This window comes from Primulina huaijiensis, chromosome 11 (genome assembly GCF_012295235.1).
Source record: "Primulina huaijiensis isolate GDHJ02 chromosome 11, ASM1229523v2, whole genome shotgun sequence".
NCBI classification, from domain to species: Eukaryota; Viridiplantae; Streptophyta; class Magnoliopsida; order Lamiales; family Gesneriaceae; genus Primulina; species Primulina huaijiensis.
Window position 1 is genome coordinate 19,831,195 of NC_133316.1, and position 20,308 is coordinate 19,851,502.

Genomic DNA, 20,308 nt, shown 5'->3' on the forward strand with positions numbered 1-20,308 from the left:
ATGTCACTTTATCATCTTCGAAAAAAACAACATTGAACCAAAATCACAAAAAAATTAAGATACATAACTAAAATTACAATATTCTATCTTTGTCATCAAAACAAGATACCATGATTATTTACAGAAAAAAACTATCTTTTTGTCATTTATGTTTATATTTGATAATCTATCTTATCAATTTTCAATCTTAATCCTTAATCTTTTTGTTCAAACTAAATTAGTATTTATTCCAAGGTGGCCTTGATCATGTGGCTCCAATGCTAGAATGATACGACGACATTTACATATGTAATGACACATGCATACTCTGAAAGAAATTGTCACCCCAATTTGCTGCTTCCGGGAGCGAGGATCAGGACAGGACGAGGATAGAATTTGAGGACAAAGGTAAGGATTACAAACCCACCCGCCGCCATCCCTATACCAAATGGATCAAATTTGTTATGATCCGGATGATACTTCTGAAGAAAAAATAAATAAATGAATGAATGAATAGTTTATAATATATGAGAAGCTATTATTTTTAATTAGGTAAAACCATGATCATATGCTTTGGCACGTTTTGAAATTTTAACTAAAATCCCAATTTTTAATTAATATGTTATGAAATATGATATTTCTTAAGTCTACTTTGTTTAAATCCACCAACAATGGCACAAGCATATTTAAATGTCGATGCACTTATAAAAAAAATAATCATATCATGAATTTTCATTTTTTTTCATGTTTATTTTAAAATTATAATTAATGGATATTTTGTAGAGTAAACACTTTATTGCATGTGATTAATAATCAGCCTCAAAAGGAAATTAAATGTTTCCTTTAATTTTTCCTAAAAGCACCCTGAAAAATCTCTCAACCCTTTGAAATTTTCATCCACTCCTCCATTTCTATACCAAAAATCAAGGATCCTTCTTTTTATTGTTATTGTTTTCTCTTCTTTTTATTTCTTCTTTTCCATTTCCATTGTCCATTTCATCGTTTCTGATCAAGCTTAGTTTCTTCACAAAATGGTATGTCGATTTTTACTACTAAATATATGTGTGTGTGTGTGTGTGTGTATTTGCAAGCGACCTTACAATTATTTAGATCCTATAGTTTTCTGTGTTTTACATACATATATTCTTCTCCCTGATCTGACATTTGTGATGCGTATAATTTGCACAGCAGGATTCTATAAATGTCGAGAAAATATGCGTAAAATTTAACTCGGAACACGATTTTTTTTCCGGATGTTACATATGGGATTCATTCATACAACTTTAATTATTTGCCCCCTAATTTTAAGCCAATCCATGTAATTTTCTGTGCAGGCAAATGCAGCATCTGGAATTGCTGTGAATGACGAGTGCAAGCTCAGATTCTTGGAGCTAAAAGCCAAAAGAAACCACAGATACATAGTGTTCAAAATTGACGACACTGTCCAGCAAGTCACCATAGAAAAGATCGGTAGCCATGATGAAACACACCAAGATTTCAGCGAAAGCTTGCCGGCTGATGAGTGCCGATATGCTGTCTTCGACTACGACTTCACCACCGATGAAAATTGCCATAAAAGCAAGATCTTTTTCGTTGCATGGTCAGTACCCATACGTATATATAGTACATGCATGTAAGATTTTCTGATTTAAGATATTTATCAAGATGGTTTCGAATGTGTGTTTTTTCTCCTATTATATAAATTAAATTGCTCCAAAATTTCCCACAATTCAACTCCAATATCAAGCATATGAACCACAAATTAGATCAGCACTTTCTAGACCATATGGACACGTGATATAGATGATCAATGTTAAATAAATTTAATCTATAATGTTGTTGGTTGAGTTTAAATTTGTGGTCACGATATATGTTGGTCCCACGTGCGGAATTTGAGATAATAAAACCCGAAAATAAAGAATAAACTGGACACCGAGATTTACGTGAAAAACCCCTAAAAATTATTAGGGTAAAAACCACGGGCAAGATGAAAAGAATTCCACTATAATATTTCGTGGTGTACAACTCACTCACTGTGTTTCCAAAGAGAACACACACTCTCTTAATAAAGGAGAACAAACACCTCACAAATATTATAGAATGTTATAAGATGAGAGAAAACTCGAAGAAGGGATGATTTCAGAATGAAGGGGGAGCTCTATTTATAGAGCCTCTTGACCGTGTGAAGACGCGTTTTATCTTTCCACGAAATAGCCAACCCATGTTTTAATTATTTCAAAACATATTGTTCCCACCTCATTTAAAATTCTTGTCGGCATTTCTCCCACTTGGAGATTAGATTGATAATCAAACATATCTTCACACATCCTTTCAATCTTGTCATTCCCTGCTGCTTACGTTTTCGCTAGACCACTTGAGGATCTACACCACTCAAACTTATCAGTGTTCACTGACTTGGTCAGAAAATCAGCTATGTTATCCTTTGTATGGATCTCCAGCATATCCATGCTTCCTTCCTCTACTACTTCCCGCACAAAGTGAAATTGGACTCCAATGTGTTTAGTCCTGGAATGAAAAGCTGGATTCCTTGCAATGTGCAAGACACTCTGACTGTCACAAAACAAAGGAACATTCTTTTGTTTGTGTCTGATCTCCTCCAATAACCTTTTAATCAATATTGCTTCCTTGCAACCTTGAGTAGCTGCCATGTATTCTGCCTCTGTTGTAGATAACGCCACAACTGTCTGCAGTTTTGAAACCCAGCTTACTGGTGCTCCTGCAAGTGTAAACACATAACCATTAGTAGATTTTCTCTTATCAGGATCACCTACATAATCTGAATCAACATAGCCCCTGAGTGTAAAATCCGATCCTCCATAACATAATGCAGCATTCGAGGTACCCTTAATGTATCTAAGGATCCTCTTAACAGTGCTCCAATGCTCTCTTCCAGGATTCGCCATATACCGACTAACTGCTCCCACTGCTTGAGCAATGTCCGGTCTTGTACAGATCATAGCGAACATCAAATGTCCCACTGCTGATGCATATGGTACTCGAGACATCTCAATCCTCTCTGCTTCACTGCTAGGACACATCTCGGAGGATAACTCGAAGTTAACAGGAAGAGGGGTCGATATTGGCTTGCTATCATGCATGTTGAAGCATTGCAAGACTTTCTTCAAATAATTTTTATGGGAAAGCCAAATCTTTCTGTACTTCTGTCTCGGTGAACTTGCATCCCTAGAATCTTGTTTGCTGGTCCCAAGTCTTTCATATCAAATTCCCTAGCCAACTGTGCCTTCAATCCTTGGACCTGATCTTTGTTGGAGCCTGCTACCAACATGTCGTCCACATACAACAGCAAAATGATATAATCATCACCAGACCTCTTGAAATACGTACAAGGGTCTGCACTTAGTTTGTTGTATCCAAGTCTCATGATATAGGAATCAAATCTCTTGTACCAACACCCTGGCGCCTGTTTGAGACCGTACAGAGATTTGTTCAACCTGCAAACCAAGTTCTCTTTGCCTTTTTCTGCAAAACCTTCTGGCTGGAGCATATAAATTTCTTCTTCAAGATCTCCATGAAGAAACGCCGTTTTCACATCTAGCTGTTCTAGATGTAGGTCAAACACCGCACACAATGCCAACACTACTCTGACTGTTGTAAGCCGAACCACAGGATAAAATATCTCATTGAAGTCAATGTCTTCTTTCTGAGCATACATTTTTACCACGAATCTAGCACGATACCGCTCCACTTGGTTATTGCCATCACGCTTGATCTTATAGACCCAGCTGTTGCCAATGACTTTCCTTCCTCGTGGTAGTGTAACAAGATCCCAAGTTTTATTCCTGTCTAATGCCTCCAATTCTTCTTGCATTGCTATCATCCACAAGGATACATCCGAGCTTTGAGTAGCTTCGTGGAAACTCGATGGCTCACCATCCTCTGATAATAGACAATATGCAATGTTACTTTCAGTGACGTAATCTGAAAGCCAACCCGGTGGTCTTCTGTCTCGAGTTGACAACCTCACATTGGAAACCTCAGACTCAACTTGTTCTTGTTCTTCATGCTCTGGTACTGTTTCACAAGAAATTTGACCTTCATCAGTCTTATTTTCCACCTGAAATATAGTAATTTCTGAATTCGGTGTGCCTTTGTCTCCCTTTACTTTATCTTCATCGAAGATAACATCTCTACTGATGACAAGCTTGTGAACAGTAGGATCCCGCAAGCGAAACCCCTTTACTCCATCAGCATAACCCAAGAAGATACATTTTCTGGATTTCGAATCCAACTTTGATCTTTCTTGCTCATTGTACAGAACGTACACCGGACTTCCAAATGTATGAAAATGAGAATAATCTGTCGGCTTCCCAGTCCACATCTCCATCGGAGTCTTCAGATCAATCGCCACTGAAGGAGAACGATTGATAATATAACAAGCGGTTTTGACTGTTTCTACCCAAAATGACTTGTCTAGACCCGCAGTCCTCAACATAGCTCTTGTTCTGTCCAACAAGGTCCTGTTCATCCGCTCCGCCACTCCATTTTGTTGAGGTGTGTAAGCCGTTGTGAACTATCTTTTGATGCCTTCATGTTGACAATATGCATCAAATTCGTCACTGGTATATTCTCCTCCATTGTCAGTCCTCAAACACTTGATTTTCTTTTCTGAATCAAGTTCAACTTGCGCTTTGAAATATTTGAAGATCTGGAAAACATCTGATTTCTTCTTGAGCGGATACACCCAACATCTCCTAGAGAAATCATCAATAAACAAGACAAAGTATCTCGCTCCTCCTAGGGATACAACCGGTGCTTTCCAAACATCCGAATGAATCAGCTCCAATATGATTTTGCTCCTGGCAGTAGAAGTTCCAAACTTTAATCTGTGTTGTTTACTGGTAACACAATGCTCACAAAAGGGTAGTGACACTTTTGTAAGTCCCGGCAACAGCTTCCGTTTTGAAAGAATTTTCAAACCCCGTTCTGACATATGCCCGAGCTTTTTATGCCATAACACTGTTAATTATTCTACTGAACCATTTGATGGAACAGCTAATTCTACCTCCTTGTGTGTTTCTCCCAAAAGTACATACAGATTTGCAGCAATCTTTTCCTCCTTCATAACCACAAGCGCACCCTTCACAATTTTCAGGATCCCGTTCTCGATCCGAGTTTTGCACCCGATGTCATCCACTTGCCCCAAGGACAAAAGATTTTTCGTCAGTCCTTTCACATGTCGTACTTCCTGTATGGTGCGAATGGTGCCATCAAACATTTTAATTTTGATAGTACGGACCCCAACGATTTCCAAGGCATGATCATTTCCCATGAATACAGATCCTCCTGAGACTGGTTCATAATGATCAAACCATTCTCTCCGAAACGTCATGTGCCATGTCGCTCCTGAATCCATAATCCATGTGTCACAAAATTTGTGTCTGCCTTCTGCAACAGTCGCTGCTTCGCTGAATAATATTTCACCACTGCCTGAAGTACTGGTCACATTTCCTTGAGACCTCTTGTCGATACTCGTACACTCTTTCTTGAAGTGCACTTTACCGCCACATTTAAAGCAGTAAATATTTTTCTTCTTACTTCTCGACTTTGATCTACCCCGTCTTTGGCTCCCACTGGAGTCACGGTCCATAAATCTTCCTCTTATCAACGGTAAAGCCTCTGCATGCTTCGATGTTACCAACCTATCTTCCTGATTCTTGCGCCGGCTTTCTTCTCCGAGAACCGCAGTTAAGACATCGTCGAATCTTAGAAAGCCCATAAGAATATTGTTGGTAATATTGATGATAAGTTGATCATATGAACCTGGTAGACTTTGAAGTAGAAGCTCCGCACGTTCATTTTCCCCTATTTTATGCCCCATGGAAGTGAGTTGGGCAAATAGAGTATTTAGTATGTTGATATGGTCGGTCATCGATGAGGATTCCGCCATCTGAAGAGTATAAAGTCTTCTCTTTAGGAAAATCATGTTGTGTAGCGACTTGACCTCGTACATCTTTGTCAGAGTATCCCATATAACTTTTGTTGTTTTAATCTCAGAGATACTTGACAATACTTCGTCTGCTATAGCCAATTGTAAATTGGCAACAGCGTTGTCGTTCATCTCATTCCACTTTCCATCATCCGTAATCTCCATCGGTCTATCTCCAATAGCCGCCAAGCAATTCTCCTTTCTTAAAACTGCTTGTATCTTTATTTTCCACATCATAAAATTGCTTCCGTTGAACTTTGCTATCTCGTACCTTCCCGCCATTATGTCTACAACAATTTTAGTAGACTGGACAAAATAATCATGTCTTAAATAAAAAATCTCAAAAAAAATCTTTTCTGATGTGGAAGATCAGTCTAGGCTGCAACCACAGAGCAAACTCAGAATTTTAAGAAATTTTAAACCAAAGCTCTGATTCCACTTGTTGGTCCCACGTGCGGAATTTGAGATAATAAAACCCGAAAATAAAGAATAACTGGACACCGAGATTTACGTGGAAAACCCCTAAAAATTATTAGGGTAAAAACCACGGGCAAGATGAAAAGAATTCCACTATAATATTTCGTGGTGTACAACTCACTCACTGTGTGTCCAAAGAGAACACACACTCTCTTAATAAAGGAGAACAAACACCTCACAAATATTATAGAATGTTATAAGATGAGAGAAAACTCGAAGAAGGGATGATTTCAGAATGAAGGGAGAGCTCTATTTATAGAGCCTCTTGACCGTGTGAAGACGCGTTTTATCTTTCCACGAAATAGCCAACCCATGTTTTAATTATTTCAAAACATATTGTCCCCACCTCATTTAAAATTCTTGTCGACAATATATACAATGCAGGTCTCCCGATACGGCTAGGGTGAGAACAAAGATGTTGTATGCAAGTTCAAAAGACAGATTCAAGAGAGAATTAGACGGTATTCAGGTCGAGTTACAGGCAACCGATCCCAGCGAAATGAGCTTGGATATCTTCAAAGAAAGAGCTTACTAAGTCCTCTTCCATTCATCACCTATGCTTTATTGTTATTGTTTTAGGGATAAAAGAACAAGTTTGAAGTAATATTCTATTTGAATTTGAGGTTTTTTGGAAGGGTATTTGTTAATTGCTTTTCTCGATACCTTTTTTTTAAAAAAAAAAAAATCTTTTGTGTTGAGTTTACATGTACCTTGATGTATGGAAAACAGCCATATATAGCACGCAGTATGTGTGCTTAATATATTAATTAATTTAACTATTATAATTTTATTATACCATATGATAATGAAAATAATTGATTGTTTATAATTGTACAAATATAGTCGGTCTATTTCAACTCATTATGTTTGATAAAATTTCCTTCACACAATATATTCTTCTTTATATGATTTTCTTCTCAATTTAGGTCTTCATATAATTACTTCTGTTTTAGGATGGAGAATTGTTTTTATATAAAAATTACAATTTAACACAAATTTTAAAACCACAGAATATATTGCTCCATAGCTTTTTTTTTTTGCTTGCTAAGCATAATTTGCCAATGACAAATGCTGTTCATATATACATTAAAGTTTTGTGCGTAAAATGATAAACAATCTAGATTTTTTTTTTTTTTTTTAAAAAAAAGGTATAATAGAAAAGCATCTATTCCCTAGCATGGGAGTTCATATTTTAGATTTTCATGAAAATCATGTTTCTAAACTTGAATAGACATGATTAAATATACAAAAGAAGATCGAACATTACTTTCAGTTATTGAATGATTTGTAATTATTCTTTTTTTTTTTTTGGTTTGAAGCTTTCTAGTACTCCAACCCAACCCTGTGTAGATGATGTCGTATTTGTTCTTACGAACGTGAGCTTAGGAATCTCAAATTTTGGTATATATTCATATGCATTCTCGTACCATCAATGTGTAAATATGAGAGTATAAAATTTCAAAAAATAAATGTACATGAGTGTCTCAAAAGTTTAACTTTTATACACTGCATGCAACTTTTGTTCAAAAATTCAGATCATTGTCAGCTGCTCAATTTTGTCTTATGCTATTTATGAATTTTAAATGAGTAGTTATATGGTTTGATTTACCCAATTCAAATATTTCTTACACATATATCACTGTATTTTTACAACAAAAATCCCATTCAGTAATAATCAAATTTTGGCCAGAGTGAAAAAAAAAATGATCTTCAAATAATTTATATTCTGCCCCTTTCATTTTGTTCCCACAGCACAACTTATTTTGCTAAATTTTCTTTTCGATCACGAATCGCCTGAAGCTCTGCAGGATCAAAGGAAGGAGGCAATGTGCATGGGCTGAATCTGCAGCAGTTGTCACCATTGAGTGTTTCCTAAAACTCCTCAATCCTCGGACGGAACAAAACAATGTTTCCGAGCATACTTCCACGTCCCCTTCCGGGACAGAAGGCTTATATTTCATAAGCTTTGAGTATTCATGCAAGAGATGGAAAATGTAGTCATAAACATGTATACTTCGTTTTCAGATTTTCTTGAACGTAATCGCTCCCCGATTTCCCGATCTGCTGATGTAGCAATATACAAAGGGGTATATAAAAAAAGAATTATATAAACATGAAATTAAAACTTCGGCAAAACAAAGAACAACAAAAAAATTTTAAAACTTCAGGATTTTTTCAAGATTTTGAACTGTAACTTTTGTTGCAAGATGGCAAAATGTGATTTTTAGTTGTTGGTTGGTATTCTTTTATTTGTTTTGGGAAATCACGAGATAGAAACGGATGAACCAAATGGCATGGCTACAAGAAAATAGTCGAAGCTAGAGCTTGACTCTTTTTCCTTAAAACTATATCGCCACGCCCTGGTTCTCACGGTTGTTGTCAATTAGTTTCCCAAAATACAATGACTACGGCTTCAAAATAGTAGCACTACAATTTTTAAAGCCACACGAACTTTGAAAATGTTTATAACGCTATCAAGGAAGCAAATCAATCATGGCTCTAACATGTATGAGAAACACATTTTTAGCTTCAAGCAATCCGGTAAAATGGCTTTTGTTGTATTAATTGTAAATTATAACAACTTACTCGCATAAAGATGACTTGATGGAAGGATAAAAAACACCTTTTGCAGATGTACCCTGCTTTCTACCAATTGTTCCGAGAACGACTTCGTACAAGCCACATTTATTTCAACATATTGAATACCTGCAAATGAAGGAAAACACAATATCAGATAAAGTAACTGACAACACAACGATTGTACTCATGAAGCAATGATAATTAACTAACAAGCCCACCTGCAAGTTGAAGTTTCTAGAGCAGTCTGAGAATGTTGAAATTCCTCAGGTGGGCACGGGAGCTACCGAGAGGAGTGGCTGTCAGTTACAAAGAAAATTGAGCTACATTGCCAAAATGGAGGGAAACCGCAAACTATGACCTCATTAACTTGAAACGGGCTCATCAGTTTGTTAGTCAATGGAACAATTCGCTCACGTAGAGATCTTTTGAGAAGATTTTCAGAATCAAAATTGGGTAGACCAACTGTTATGGAGGAAATATAAATAGGTTCCAGAAAAGAAGAAGGGCTCCTGTATCCAAGATTCCAAATGAAAATTCAATCAGAGTGCATAACTAATAACCAATTTGCACATGAAGAATATTTCAAATAACTCTTACAATTTCGCAAAGCATGTTTCCATATGACCTATTTGTGAGATCAAACTACAGCCGTTGGAATTTGCAAAACTCAAATCTTTTGAACCATATAGTATCCAAAGGGACATGTTTTGCCTATTATCTCAATAGGGACAATTATTGTTTCCCAATAACTGCGACAACTTGCAGATTATGGAACAGAACGTCAGACCTTAACATTGATATCAATTGTAAGATTAAACGTCTGCTACTTTAATAATAACTGAAACTAGTAATGGTGTTGCAATGTATATATTTTAATGCGTACAATAGTCATAACACCACGTTTCAAACTGCTATCTTAGTTATTGCTTCCCACACCTTTCCCACTCAAAAAATAGTAGAAGATTCACTTTATCAATACATAACAGACAAATTTTAGGGTACTATTAACTTTTTTACTTGCTATTTGCTACTTCGATAAATAGTCAAACCTTCAAGTAACAACAGATGGTGTTGTGATCTATCCTTATAAGTTTCCGTGAGGTACATGACATTCAAGATGAGACAAAACATCACATTCTAGAGGTGAATCTATAAGTCATTAGTGTGGCATAAATTCTCGTGACTTATTACCTTAGTGAAACATCCAAGAAGTTATCATGAGCTAAAAGTAAGTAACCTTGAACTCCAACAACATTCCACCGTGCAATCTTGTCAGATCAACTTACTGACAAAGTTGTATCTCCTCGACCAGGCTTCCTATGAACAGTACCAGCAATTGAGAAGAGTGACCTGGAGTCTAATCTTTAAATAAATCAATATTATTCAAATCATTGCAAATTATATAGTTATAAAAACCCATGCCAAAGAAAGGAAAACAAGAAAGCTACATGTAAAAGGAGTACAATAATTTGGTCCAGAAAACATATTAAAGGAAACTAGCAAGGAAAAATTCATCAGTAATACCATTGTGCGTCAGAACAAGTGATGCATTGCCCGTCTGATACTTTTGATGAACCATTATTTAAACATGTGAACGTCTGAGAATTAAGTGAGACATCCCCACCTGTAACAGTATCAGAGAAACATAACTTATTGGAGGTAAAATAAAAGTCCTATCCAGAAAATACTACAAAATATTAGACATCTACTACCTACATAGCAATGGTGATACATACAAATGCAACTTCCAGCATTGTTTAAATTTAAACATTCCTCGGCCAAGGACACCAGAGTTAAGAAGGAAAACTGATTTGGTAATATTGTCATTCTGCAACTCTGTGCTTCTGTTATTATGCTCATATTTACTTTACAATAAATTTTTGTGAGGCGATGAATCTCTGAATAGAAGAGCCTGGTTAAATTATATGTAATCAATTAGATGACCTGATACCTTCAGATTTCTCTTCTTCGTTGCATTGCTGAACTAGCTACGTTGGTCACTTATACAGGACGGACCAAAACCAGGGAGGCCAACTAGTCACCCTCTCAAGTTAAAAAAAAATAAAAAATTTAAATTTTATTCTGCTCGTGCATCTAAAATCCTAGTCTTTATAAAATCAAGCCAAATTTTACGCAACAAGAAAATAGTACATACATAGAAATTTAGCTAAAAGGACAATTTGAGAAACTGAAATCCTACCTAAGGAGGGATCTTCTAGCAATGACTTAAGCATGAGAATCATTGAGGACGTCGCTATTCAAACTCCGTCCCAGTTCCCAACGCAACCACTTGTAATTCTGACAATGTTCACATAAACAAACACAAAACTTAAAATCACCCGAATAAAAACAGCATAAGGAATCCACGATCTGCAGGGACAAACCTTGAGTAGGGCCGGAGAGAAGAAACGCTGCCAAAACAGAGACTTCACGTCCTTGAAGCTTCCCCTTTTTGGGAAGAGAACTGTAACCGACGATACTACCTCTGAAACCCTCCCCCCATTGCTTCTGAGGTTCGGGTGGAGGAATGGCTTCAAAATGGGCTCCCATGGGGGTTGAGGAAACTGAAGAATTGGACGACTTATGGGCCCATGAAAAGGCCTTCATTCATCCAGTGAACTTTGAGTGGCCCAATAAATTTAAACTGTTTCCTTAAGCATAAATCGGCCCAATTCCATTGGTAACTCACAAGATAAGAAGATAATTCAAGTAATGAACTTTTACGTGACACAAACAAGGAAAAAACTTGTGTGAGACGATCTCACAGGTCATATTTTGTGATACGGATCTCTTATTTGAGTCATCCATGAAAAAGTATTACTTTTTATTGTAAATATCTGTATGGTTGACCCGTCTCACAGATAAAGATTCGTGAGACCATCTCACAAGATACCTACTCCACAAACAAACAACATTTCAGCAATCTCATATTTTATTTTGGGGAATAATCCCATTTATTTGTTTGAATAAATAATATATGTAAGCAAGTTTTTGTTTCTCTTGAAAAAGAGAATCATGTGTGGCCCTCCACACTTTTACTTAGAAAATAATAAATAAATAGTACTAATAATAATATATTTCGATCTCATTTTTAATTCATATAAAAGATGGCATAATTTTTAAATATAGATTGAGGTATAGAATTCAAGTCAGGGGCACTTGCAGTTTGAAAAATATATATATAACGACGGGGGGCCCCCTACGTCATAGATTAATTGGTGAACACTGGCCATAATGACTTTATTAAATTATTGTCCTTCCAAAGTTGAAAATAATAAAATAGGTTGATATTATTTTGAATAAGTTTATATCTAACTTCGTTTAATACACATTAAATAATATAATGAACCTGCTAAAACTGTAAATATCTTTCAAAAATTATAATTAAAATCATTCTCATAATAATAGTGAACAACCTTTTTTTTTTTTTATCACGACCAGCATCATTTATTCAACTTCAACTTGGGCATTACAGTCGTTCAATATTATAGTGCTAATAGAAAGATACATTACATCAAAAATACCACAACAAGTTTGTTGGAGAACTGTTTTAACCGGCTCTATTTGTTTGTCTCTTAACATGAACAACCTATTTTTAGAAAATTACAAATGACGGAATAATGTAGATGAGTCAGCATCTTATTCTTATCTGGATATACGCTACGTGGAGTGGCTCACACTCAACAATTTAATATTATTGGCCTCGAACTATTTGGAAGCATCTCTATGCGTAGCTATCGTGATTTTTCATTCGAAAATTATGTGTGTTACTACTCTATTTTGATTTATATCAGTTAAAAGTTTGATCGAAAAATTCGAAAACTCGAGTTTGATTTGTTTAAGACATAAGTTCGAATACGGCTCGAAATATTCGAAAATGTTGTCGGATTATTCAAAATAAAATGTCGAAATATACATGTTTACTATATGATTATATTATGTTAACGAAATTATGAGTTGAGATTAAAAACGTCTATGCTTAGATATTGAATAGATAGTCATCGAGAAACACTTGAAATAAATCTCATCATAAAAATGTTAAAAAACTATAAACATATTTAACATTTAAATCAGAAATACAGATAAAAAATAACAATATCACAAATAAAATTATATAATTTTTTTTAAAATTTTCGAAATAAAGTCAATATCAATAATTTATTTTTGTTAAATATTAAATTTTAGTTTTTAATATATAAAATATCGTATTTGGTTTTTTAAAAGTAAAATTAATATTTTATATAATTCAAAAAATATATAAATCTTAATCATGAAATTTTAATGTAATATATAATTTCCACTTCATTTCGTCTGGCATTGTAAGAGGGTCGCACCTTCGTTCTCTCTAGATTTTACCGTATTTTTATTTATACAGAAAAATGGCGACCGCAGTGGCTGAGGAAGTTGTTACGGAGAATCCTGAAGCGACGGAGCCACCGGTTGCGCGGGTAGTTGAGAAGCCGAACCAAGCTGTTGTAGATAAGCCTGCTGTCGCGCCACGTCACGCCGAAGTTGTTACGAAGAATCCTGAAGCGGCGGAGCCGCCGCTTGCATCGGTGGCTGAGAAGCCGAGCCACGTTGTTGAAGATAAACCTGTCATCGCGCCACCTCCCGCCGAAGCCGCTAAAACTGTTGCAAGTAACTTTGATTGAACAAATCCCTGTTTTTTTTTTCCTTTTTAATAATTCGTGACATACGATTCTGTAGTATCAGGAACCCAGACAAATTAATTCACTTTGCTATGCTCCTAAGATATGCGTGCGGAGAAGAACTTAAAAGATGACAGATTGAGTTACTTACAGTGGGTTGGATCTGGTTAATCGACTGTTTCTTGCTCAGAATCTTGTACTGTTATTAGTATCAAGTTTCATCTAAGTAAAGAAAAAATAAAAAATTTAGAATAAATATGAGTCGATCTGGCAAATTTGTGAAGTTGGAGTTGTAAATTAGAGTCTTGACGCAGATTATTTGAAAAGTTACACCTGAAATGCAAAGATTGTGTTTAAACTTAATGAGGGACATTGTGTCCAAATTTTCGTGCAGGCGTGCCGGAACCTGTGGCAAAGAAAGGCTCGAAAAAATCCCTTGATAGAGGTGTGTATATGATTCGATTTATCCAAGTTATTGAAGGAACAAATAAATTTGTGTAGATGCAAAAGGAATGACTCGTGTCTAAAATGTTTTACAGATATTGCTCTTGCGAAACTTGAAGATGACAAGAAGTTGTCGTGCATCATGGCGTGGGAGGAAAATGAAAAAAGCAAAGTGGAGAACAGGTAAGGCTCTGATCAACTCTCCTGATGTTTACTTCGAAAGTCTTGTGAACGATTCGTATTCATCAAGTTCTACTCTTTCAGTCTGAGTTGTCTACGGAAATTTAACGTGCAGTATATCAATCTGGTGTGGAATTATAAGAACTCATGTTGCAACTATGAAATGTGGGGAAGAATCAATTACGATGAGGGGCAAATTCTTGATTTTTAAAGGTTTATGAATTTTTTTGTATGAACTTGGAACTGTTTGAGACTGTAAGCTCGATTAAGATAAAAGAACGGACATTGGTGAAAAGGAACACCTATCGGAATTTGACTTCATCATTTGTTATTCATGGATTTACTTGTAAATTTCTTGGCAATCAAGAAAATTTCCACATTTTTTTTGAAATTTTCCATTTTATGCTATAAGAACCTGCTGGTTAATTGTGATCACAATTTATATGATGGAACAGGGCTCAAAAGAAGGTCGCAGATATATCTTCATGGGAAAACACCAAGAAGGCATCTCTTGACGCCCAACTAAGAACACTTGAGGTAAAAACACTCAAGTTCGATTCACTCCCTCACATCTTCAAATTCTCATGTGTTCTAATGTAAATATTTTGGTGATGAAGCTACTCATGATCATCACTTCAGATTCCATAAAATCCTGAACAAAGTTTGAAAGTTGTAGATTCCAAATGTTGAACTTATTCAGCTAAGCTTGTATCTCTACAGGAAAAACTAAATGAGAAGAAGGCATATTATGAAGAAAGAGTGAAAAACAAGGTGGCACTAATTCACAAACAGGCAGAAGAGAAGAGAGCCATGGTTGAAGCTGCACGTAAAGATGAGATATTCAATGCAACAGAGGCGGCTAATACATACCGTGCAACCAAGCAGATTCCTAAGAAATCTTTTGGATGCTTTTAACGTGTGAAGTATAGCAAGAAGTGACCCACAAAGTTCGAAGATTTCCTTGTAAATTTTGTTTTTTGATATGGTTTTTTTTTTTTTTTTATGTGCAATAAATAAATGGGTGTTGATCTTATTGTGTGTCCTCGTGTGTTAATGTATGGTTTGAACACTTTTCCTGTGCGAAAACAGCTTTGATGCTCGTAGTATGCAACTACAAATCAATGCTAAGAGCATGTTCCTTTCCTGTTTGACATTGTAGAGTCGTAATCAGAATTAAAGCCTTTTTCACAAGTCTTTTGCTTCGAACTCTAATTAACAACTTACATCGCTAAATTGACTAGTCAATTCATTGAGAATCTAACATTCAAATCAGCCTTCTTCGATAACAAACATGAGATGGTGATAACCGAAAACATTACAATCTCCATTTTTCCAAAAGCTGAAGACAATAACTAATAAGAAACTAACAAACCCAATTTCGGTAGCACTGAAGCGAAATTCAGCCAAAAGCTTGAAGTGGAGAAAGTTGCAACCCAGCTTTTTGTGTATAAAATCACTACCATAAGCTACAGAAATCATGATGTCCCAAGAAACTCATGTCATTATTACTTGGAAAATCAAAAAGCAGCTGGAATCCAGATTCAGATGAATCCTCTAATTCTTCTGAACTCGCTGTACCCAATACCCGTTGTTGCACATTATCTGTGCAAGATTTGATAATCTTAAGCTCATGCTCGTGGTCTTTCTTGTTCCCTACGTTCGGTGAGCCCACTCGACTCAGGTCAACTTCGGTTGTCATTCCTGAAATAGAACCACACTTTGTTAACGACGATGTGATGGGACTTTGACAATCCAATTTCTCGGTTTTCTCCTCGTTTTTCAGTCTACGAAACGTCTCTCCAACCTCAGAATTCCACAGACGTAAGAAGTAATCGGTGTCTGATTTTTGTACTTTCGAGATTAAGAGTAGGGATTCCTTGGAAAGTCGGGCTTCGGCTTCGAGCCTGGCGTTCTCCCATTGTGCCATGTGGCGAGTTGAAGGAGACGAGGGTAGTCGATTTGATGATGACAGATTGGATACGAAGGCCTGCTCGTGTGTCTGAGGGTCGATTCCCACCTGCAGCAAACGCTTCTTCAGATGAGTGTTCCACAAGTTCTTGATTTCATTGTCTGTTCTGCCCTGTAATTGAGAAGCAATGGCGGCCCATCTAAAGAAAATAAATATCCGATTCAGTAAAAGAAAGGTCACAATAAACATTTACTGAAACATTCAAGAAAAAAGTGACAGTTGCACCATCAGCTGCAGCAAAGTTCTTGTTACAGTTCAATTCCTTTCTAAAAACCAGCAAATGTGAGATTCGGTAAGGAATGAGGCCATTTTCGGCCTGGTGTATCTGCCTATGATGATGCAAGTAGTCCCACGTTTAAAAAAAGAGCAATTGACAACTTGGTTCCTCATTTTTAATAAAATAATAATTAAAGATCCTAACAACATCAAGGGCCTTTGAGCCTGGTGCATTAGCGACCTGCAACAAGAGTTTCCAAAACTTATTATTGTCAGTGGTTGCATCTCAATTTGAAGCCTGTGTCACGCATCAATTCGTGGTGATGTAAGATTGAATGATCACAGGCAATCTCACATTACCACTGAAAATAGTTCGCCCGCACATAATCAATATATCGTAACCATGACCTGTTTCCAAGAATGGCATGCAACTGAATGACAAGCTTTTCTTCATCAGGAGTGAAGGGGCCTCGTTTGATGTCTGGCCTTAGATAATTCGTCCATCGTAGCCTGCAACTCTTCCCACACCGAAGAAGACCTGTAGAAAGAATTGTGATAAATGAATAAACTGAAACTGGAAGATTGGTGCCGTGCATCAAACTCCTAGCCCCTAGGAATACAAATTCAAGAGCGAGACACGAAGACTCGTCGACCACCAGCTGATCCGGACTCAGCTCAGTTCAGAACAAAATCCTCACACATTTAATAAGAATCCCATAAATCAATTTCAAAACTTTTAACTTCATTCGCTGCTACATTATCTGCTCCAAGTTCTTTTTGAATCGGTATACAAAGCTCGTGGTATCATAACTCATACCTATAATATAACATGACATTTATCCAAGTAAACGCACTTCAAGATTTGAAATGATGAATTATATATTCTTGAAAGTAAGAATAAAGGGTAGAAAACCTGCAAGTTTGGGGACAGAACGCCAGCTCCCATGGCCGTTTTTGCTGATATAGTCTACCAATTTCTCATCTTCCTCAGAAGTCCAAGGTCCTTTCTTCAACCCTTTTTTGTCACAACATGGTGCTCTCCCCATTAACAAAAATACAAACAAAAACAGTCCAATGATTCTTCAAAACGACTACCTCTTCCTTTCAAACAACAGTACAAAAATGTACAAGAAACCAAGAAAATACAATCCTTGAAGATTCTTGGAACTAAATTGTATTCACGACAGAAGAAGTGAAGTGAAAAAGTAAAAATTGAAAACCCTTTCGAAATCTTGATAAAAGATAATGTGAAAAGACATAACAGAGAACTTTACAGATCAGACCGGCGACACATCGGCCGGCTACGCATTGAATGCTTTCACTTACATTAATATAGAGATATATTCATTCAGATTCTAAATATAGGAGCATTTATCTATCTTATCGACTGAATATGTTCTAGCAATAATTTTCAATGACATCGAAGAAGATATAATGGCTGAATTTATTGAACAAAGAAAAATTCTTGTATTTATTGTGTCCCCGTTTATTAGTTTCCTTAACTCTCAGGTTTCACGTTAATTTATTTCTGGCATTTATGTGCATGCAAGTCTCGTGCAACTTGATGAAGTATGCATGTTAAATTTTAAGTGATTAATTTGTCAGTGTTTGCTGCCTCTAAAAAAAACATTACACTTTTTAATTTAAAAAACTGTTTTTTTTTTTTCCCGATGTTTCGTACCAATTTTTTTTCCTTCTGCTGATCATTTGAATTAAATTCAGAACGTGTTGATTATGATTTTTCAAAAATGATTTTGATTTTTGGTAAATAATATAAATCTTTTTGGATACTCTTACCCGCAATATTTTTTATTTTTGTCTAATATAAAATTACTCTTCAATTACCTATATTCATGTTCACGATATATCATTAAACGGATTTGGATCATCTACTGTGACTGAAAACACACTATGTCCCCATCAAACTCTATCTTTTGCAAACACTCTGATAAAATATTTGTTGTGTTATATTAAAGAGCCACTTATTTACCAAACAATCTAAAAATTTCAGTTTTTTACCAACTAAAAAAATAGTTTTCATTTTTATTTTCAAATACTATTCATTTCTGTATTTTTCTCAATTATTCATAAATTTAATTATTTTTCTAAAAGTACAATATTTGCAAACACATTGCCCACATGAATAAAAACACTGTAAATTGGTAATAATATAACATCAGAGCACAAAGCGATAGAAAATCTGAGAAATATTAATTAAGAGAGCAAAAGGGAAAGTGAAAATTTCAAAATTTGTGCTACCAAAGAGTACTGTTGGACACTGTGTGGGTGGTATTGTGAGGAGTAAATGCAAAGAAAAATCCAAATGTGAAAGAGAGAGATGCATGTGAGGATGATGGCGTTTAATGGGGGCTTTCTTCAATGGTGAAAGAACACATTCCATGCATTCAATGAATTTCTCTCTTTCTTTTTTTACACTTGCATTCACACACATGTTTGCGGGGTTATCAATGCCTAACTTCATTACAATATTCATAAATTCGTGTGGATCAATTATAAAATACATGAGATACATATTACAATAGTGTATGTTATGTAGGGAATATTTTTATCTAAGTATCTTGAATGACTACAATCCCATTATATAGGTAAGCACAACGGTTTGATCTTCTGTAGGTGAGCACGGATCCGGTAGATAGAGAATAAATAATTATAAATTATTTAAAGCTTATACACAGTATATACGACCATTAGGGTCCGATTTTTATGAGGCCAAGGATAAATAATAAAAAGACATGATGATCTGTTGAAATAATTTTTTTTTACTTAATATTAAATAAAAAGAAGATAAAGTTTTTTTTGACCTAATATTAAATAATAAAAAGAGTAATCTGAATATTTTTTGTTTATAATTGATTAAACTCGATCTTTTCTTAAAGTTCGGTTTGAACAATTTAAACATTATCAAGAGACTTTGGGCATTCATTGAATTTGGAGAAGTTAACGAGTTATTCTTTAACTAGCTTGATGAAGTATTGTATAGAGATTCAACAATTTTTTAAGATGCTACAGTATTTGACAAAACTGAATTATTTATTCTCAAATATTTATATTGCCTACAAGATTTTGTTAACCATCCTAGTAACAGTTGCATAAGCAGAAAGAAACATATTGAAGTTGAAGTTAATAAACATGTATTTTCGATCAATGATGTCACAAAATAGACTAAATGAGTTAGCTATGCTGTTGATTAACAAAGAAATGATTCGAAAACTGAATTATACGAATTTGATACATATTTTTTCCTCTGAAATAGCTAGATAATTATTATTTATGTAATTATTTCAAATATTTTTTGACTTATTTTTTTTAATGTAATATATTATTCTTGTGTTTATTGTATTTATTATTTGCTAATAATATGTTAACATTATTTATAACAACAAAACAATTAATTTTTAAATTTTCGCTTCAATCGCCCATCAAAGACATGTACAACTCTGACAATCATGGCATCCGAAGCTTGCATTTAATGGAGGGGCAGATGTTGATGAAGCAAAAGAAAAGGCAGGCAATAAAGACACTCCCTTATTATTTTTTCTTCTTATGACTTTGCTTTCTTTCATTCTTTCAACTTCGGACTTCGAAAACTCTAGTTACGGTACCATAGCTGGTTGCTTATGTGACTTGTTCCTTCATTTCTAGACTTTAACCAAGAAATAGCACGAACAATATCATGACAAATCAAGCAAATATAACAAAAAGTTTATATATACTTTACATTCGGTATTTTCTTGCAGGGTTCTATCCATGCATGCTCAACATAATTTAAAGAATAGGTCTCTTGTGAGACGGTCTCACGAATCTTTATCTGTGAGACGGATCAAC

The 20,308-nt window shown here is 35.4% G+C and overlaps 3 protein-coding genes and 1 pseudogene across 3 annotated transcripts; 2 read left to right on the forward strand and 2 right to left on the reverse strand.

Moving 5' to 3' along the window:
- The first annotated feature begins 859 nt into the window (after positions 1-859).
- LOC140988609 (actin-depolymerizing factor 7-like) lies at positions 860-7,162 on the forward strand. Its single transcript, XM_073457633.1, has 3 exons — positions 860-1,013; positions 1,314-1,579; positions 6,809-7,162. The coding sequence occupies exons 1-3, from the start codon at positions 1,011-1,013 to the stop codon at positions 6,957-6,959; spliced, it is 420 nt and encodes a 139-aa protein (XP_073313734.1). The 5' UTR covers positions 860-1,010; the 3' UTR covers positions 6,960-7,162.
- Positions 7,163-8,931: 1,769 nt separating this feature from the next.
- On the reverse strand, positions 8,932-11,643 carry LOC140988462 (tRNA-specific adenosine deaminase TAD1-like; annotated as a pseudogene).
- Positions 11,644-13,304: 1,661 nt separating this feature from the next.
- On the forward strand, positions 13,305-15,428 carry LOC140987833 (remorin-like). The gene is made up of 5 exons (XM_073456517.1): positions 13,305-13,642; positions 14,048-14,098; positions 14,193-14,280; positions 14,733-14,814; positions 14,998-15,428. The coding sequence occupies exons 1-5, from the start codon at positions 13,384-13,386 to the stop codon at positions 15,190-15,192; spliced, it is 675 nt and encodes a 224-aa protein (XP_073312618.1). The 5' UTR covers positions 13,305-13,383; the 3' UTR covers positions 15,193-15,428.
- A 105-nt stretch (positions 15,429-15,533) lies between these two features.
- LOC140987834 (transcription factor MYB17-like) lies at positions 15,534-17,541 on the reverse strand. Its single transcript, XM_073456518.1, has 3 exons — positions 17,376-17,541; positions 16,871-17,000; positions 15,534-16,385 (listed from the first exon to the last, which is right to left on the reverse strand). Exons 1-3 carry the CDS (start codon positions 17,506-17,508, stop codon positions 15,734-15,736), a joined length of 915 nt encoding a protein of 304 aa, XP_073312619.1. The 5' UTR covers positions 17,509-17,541; the 3' UTR covers positions 15,534-15,733.
- Positions 17,542-20,308: the final 2,767 nt, after the last annotated feature.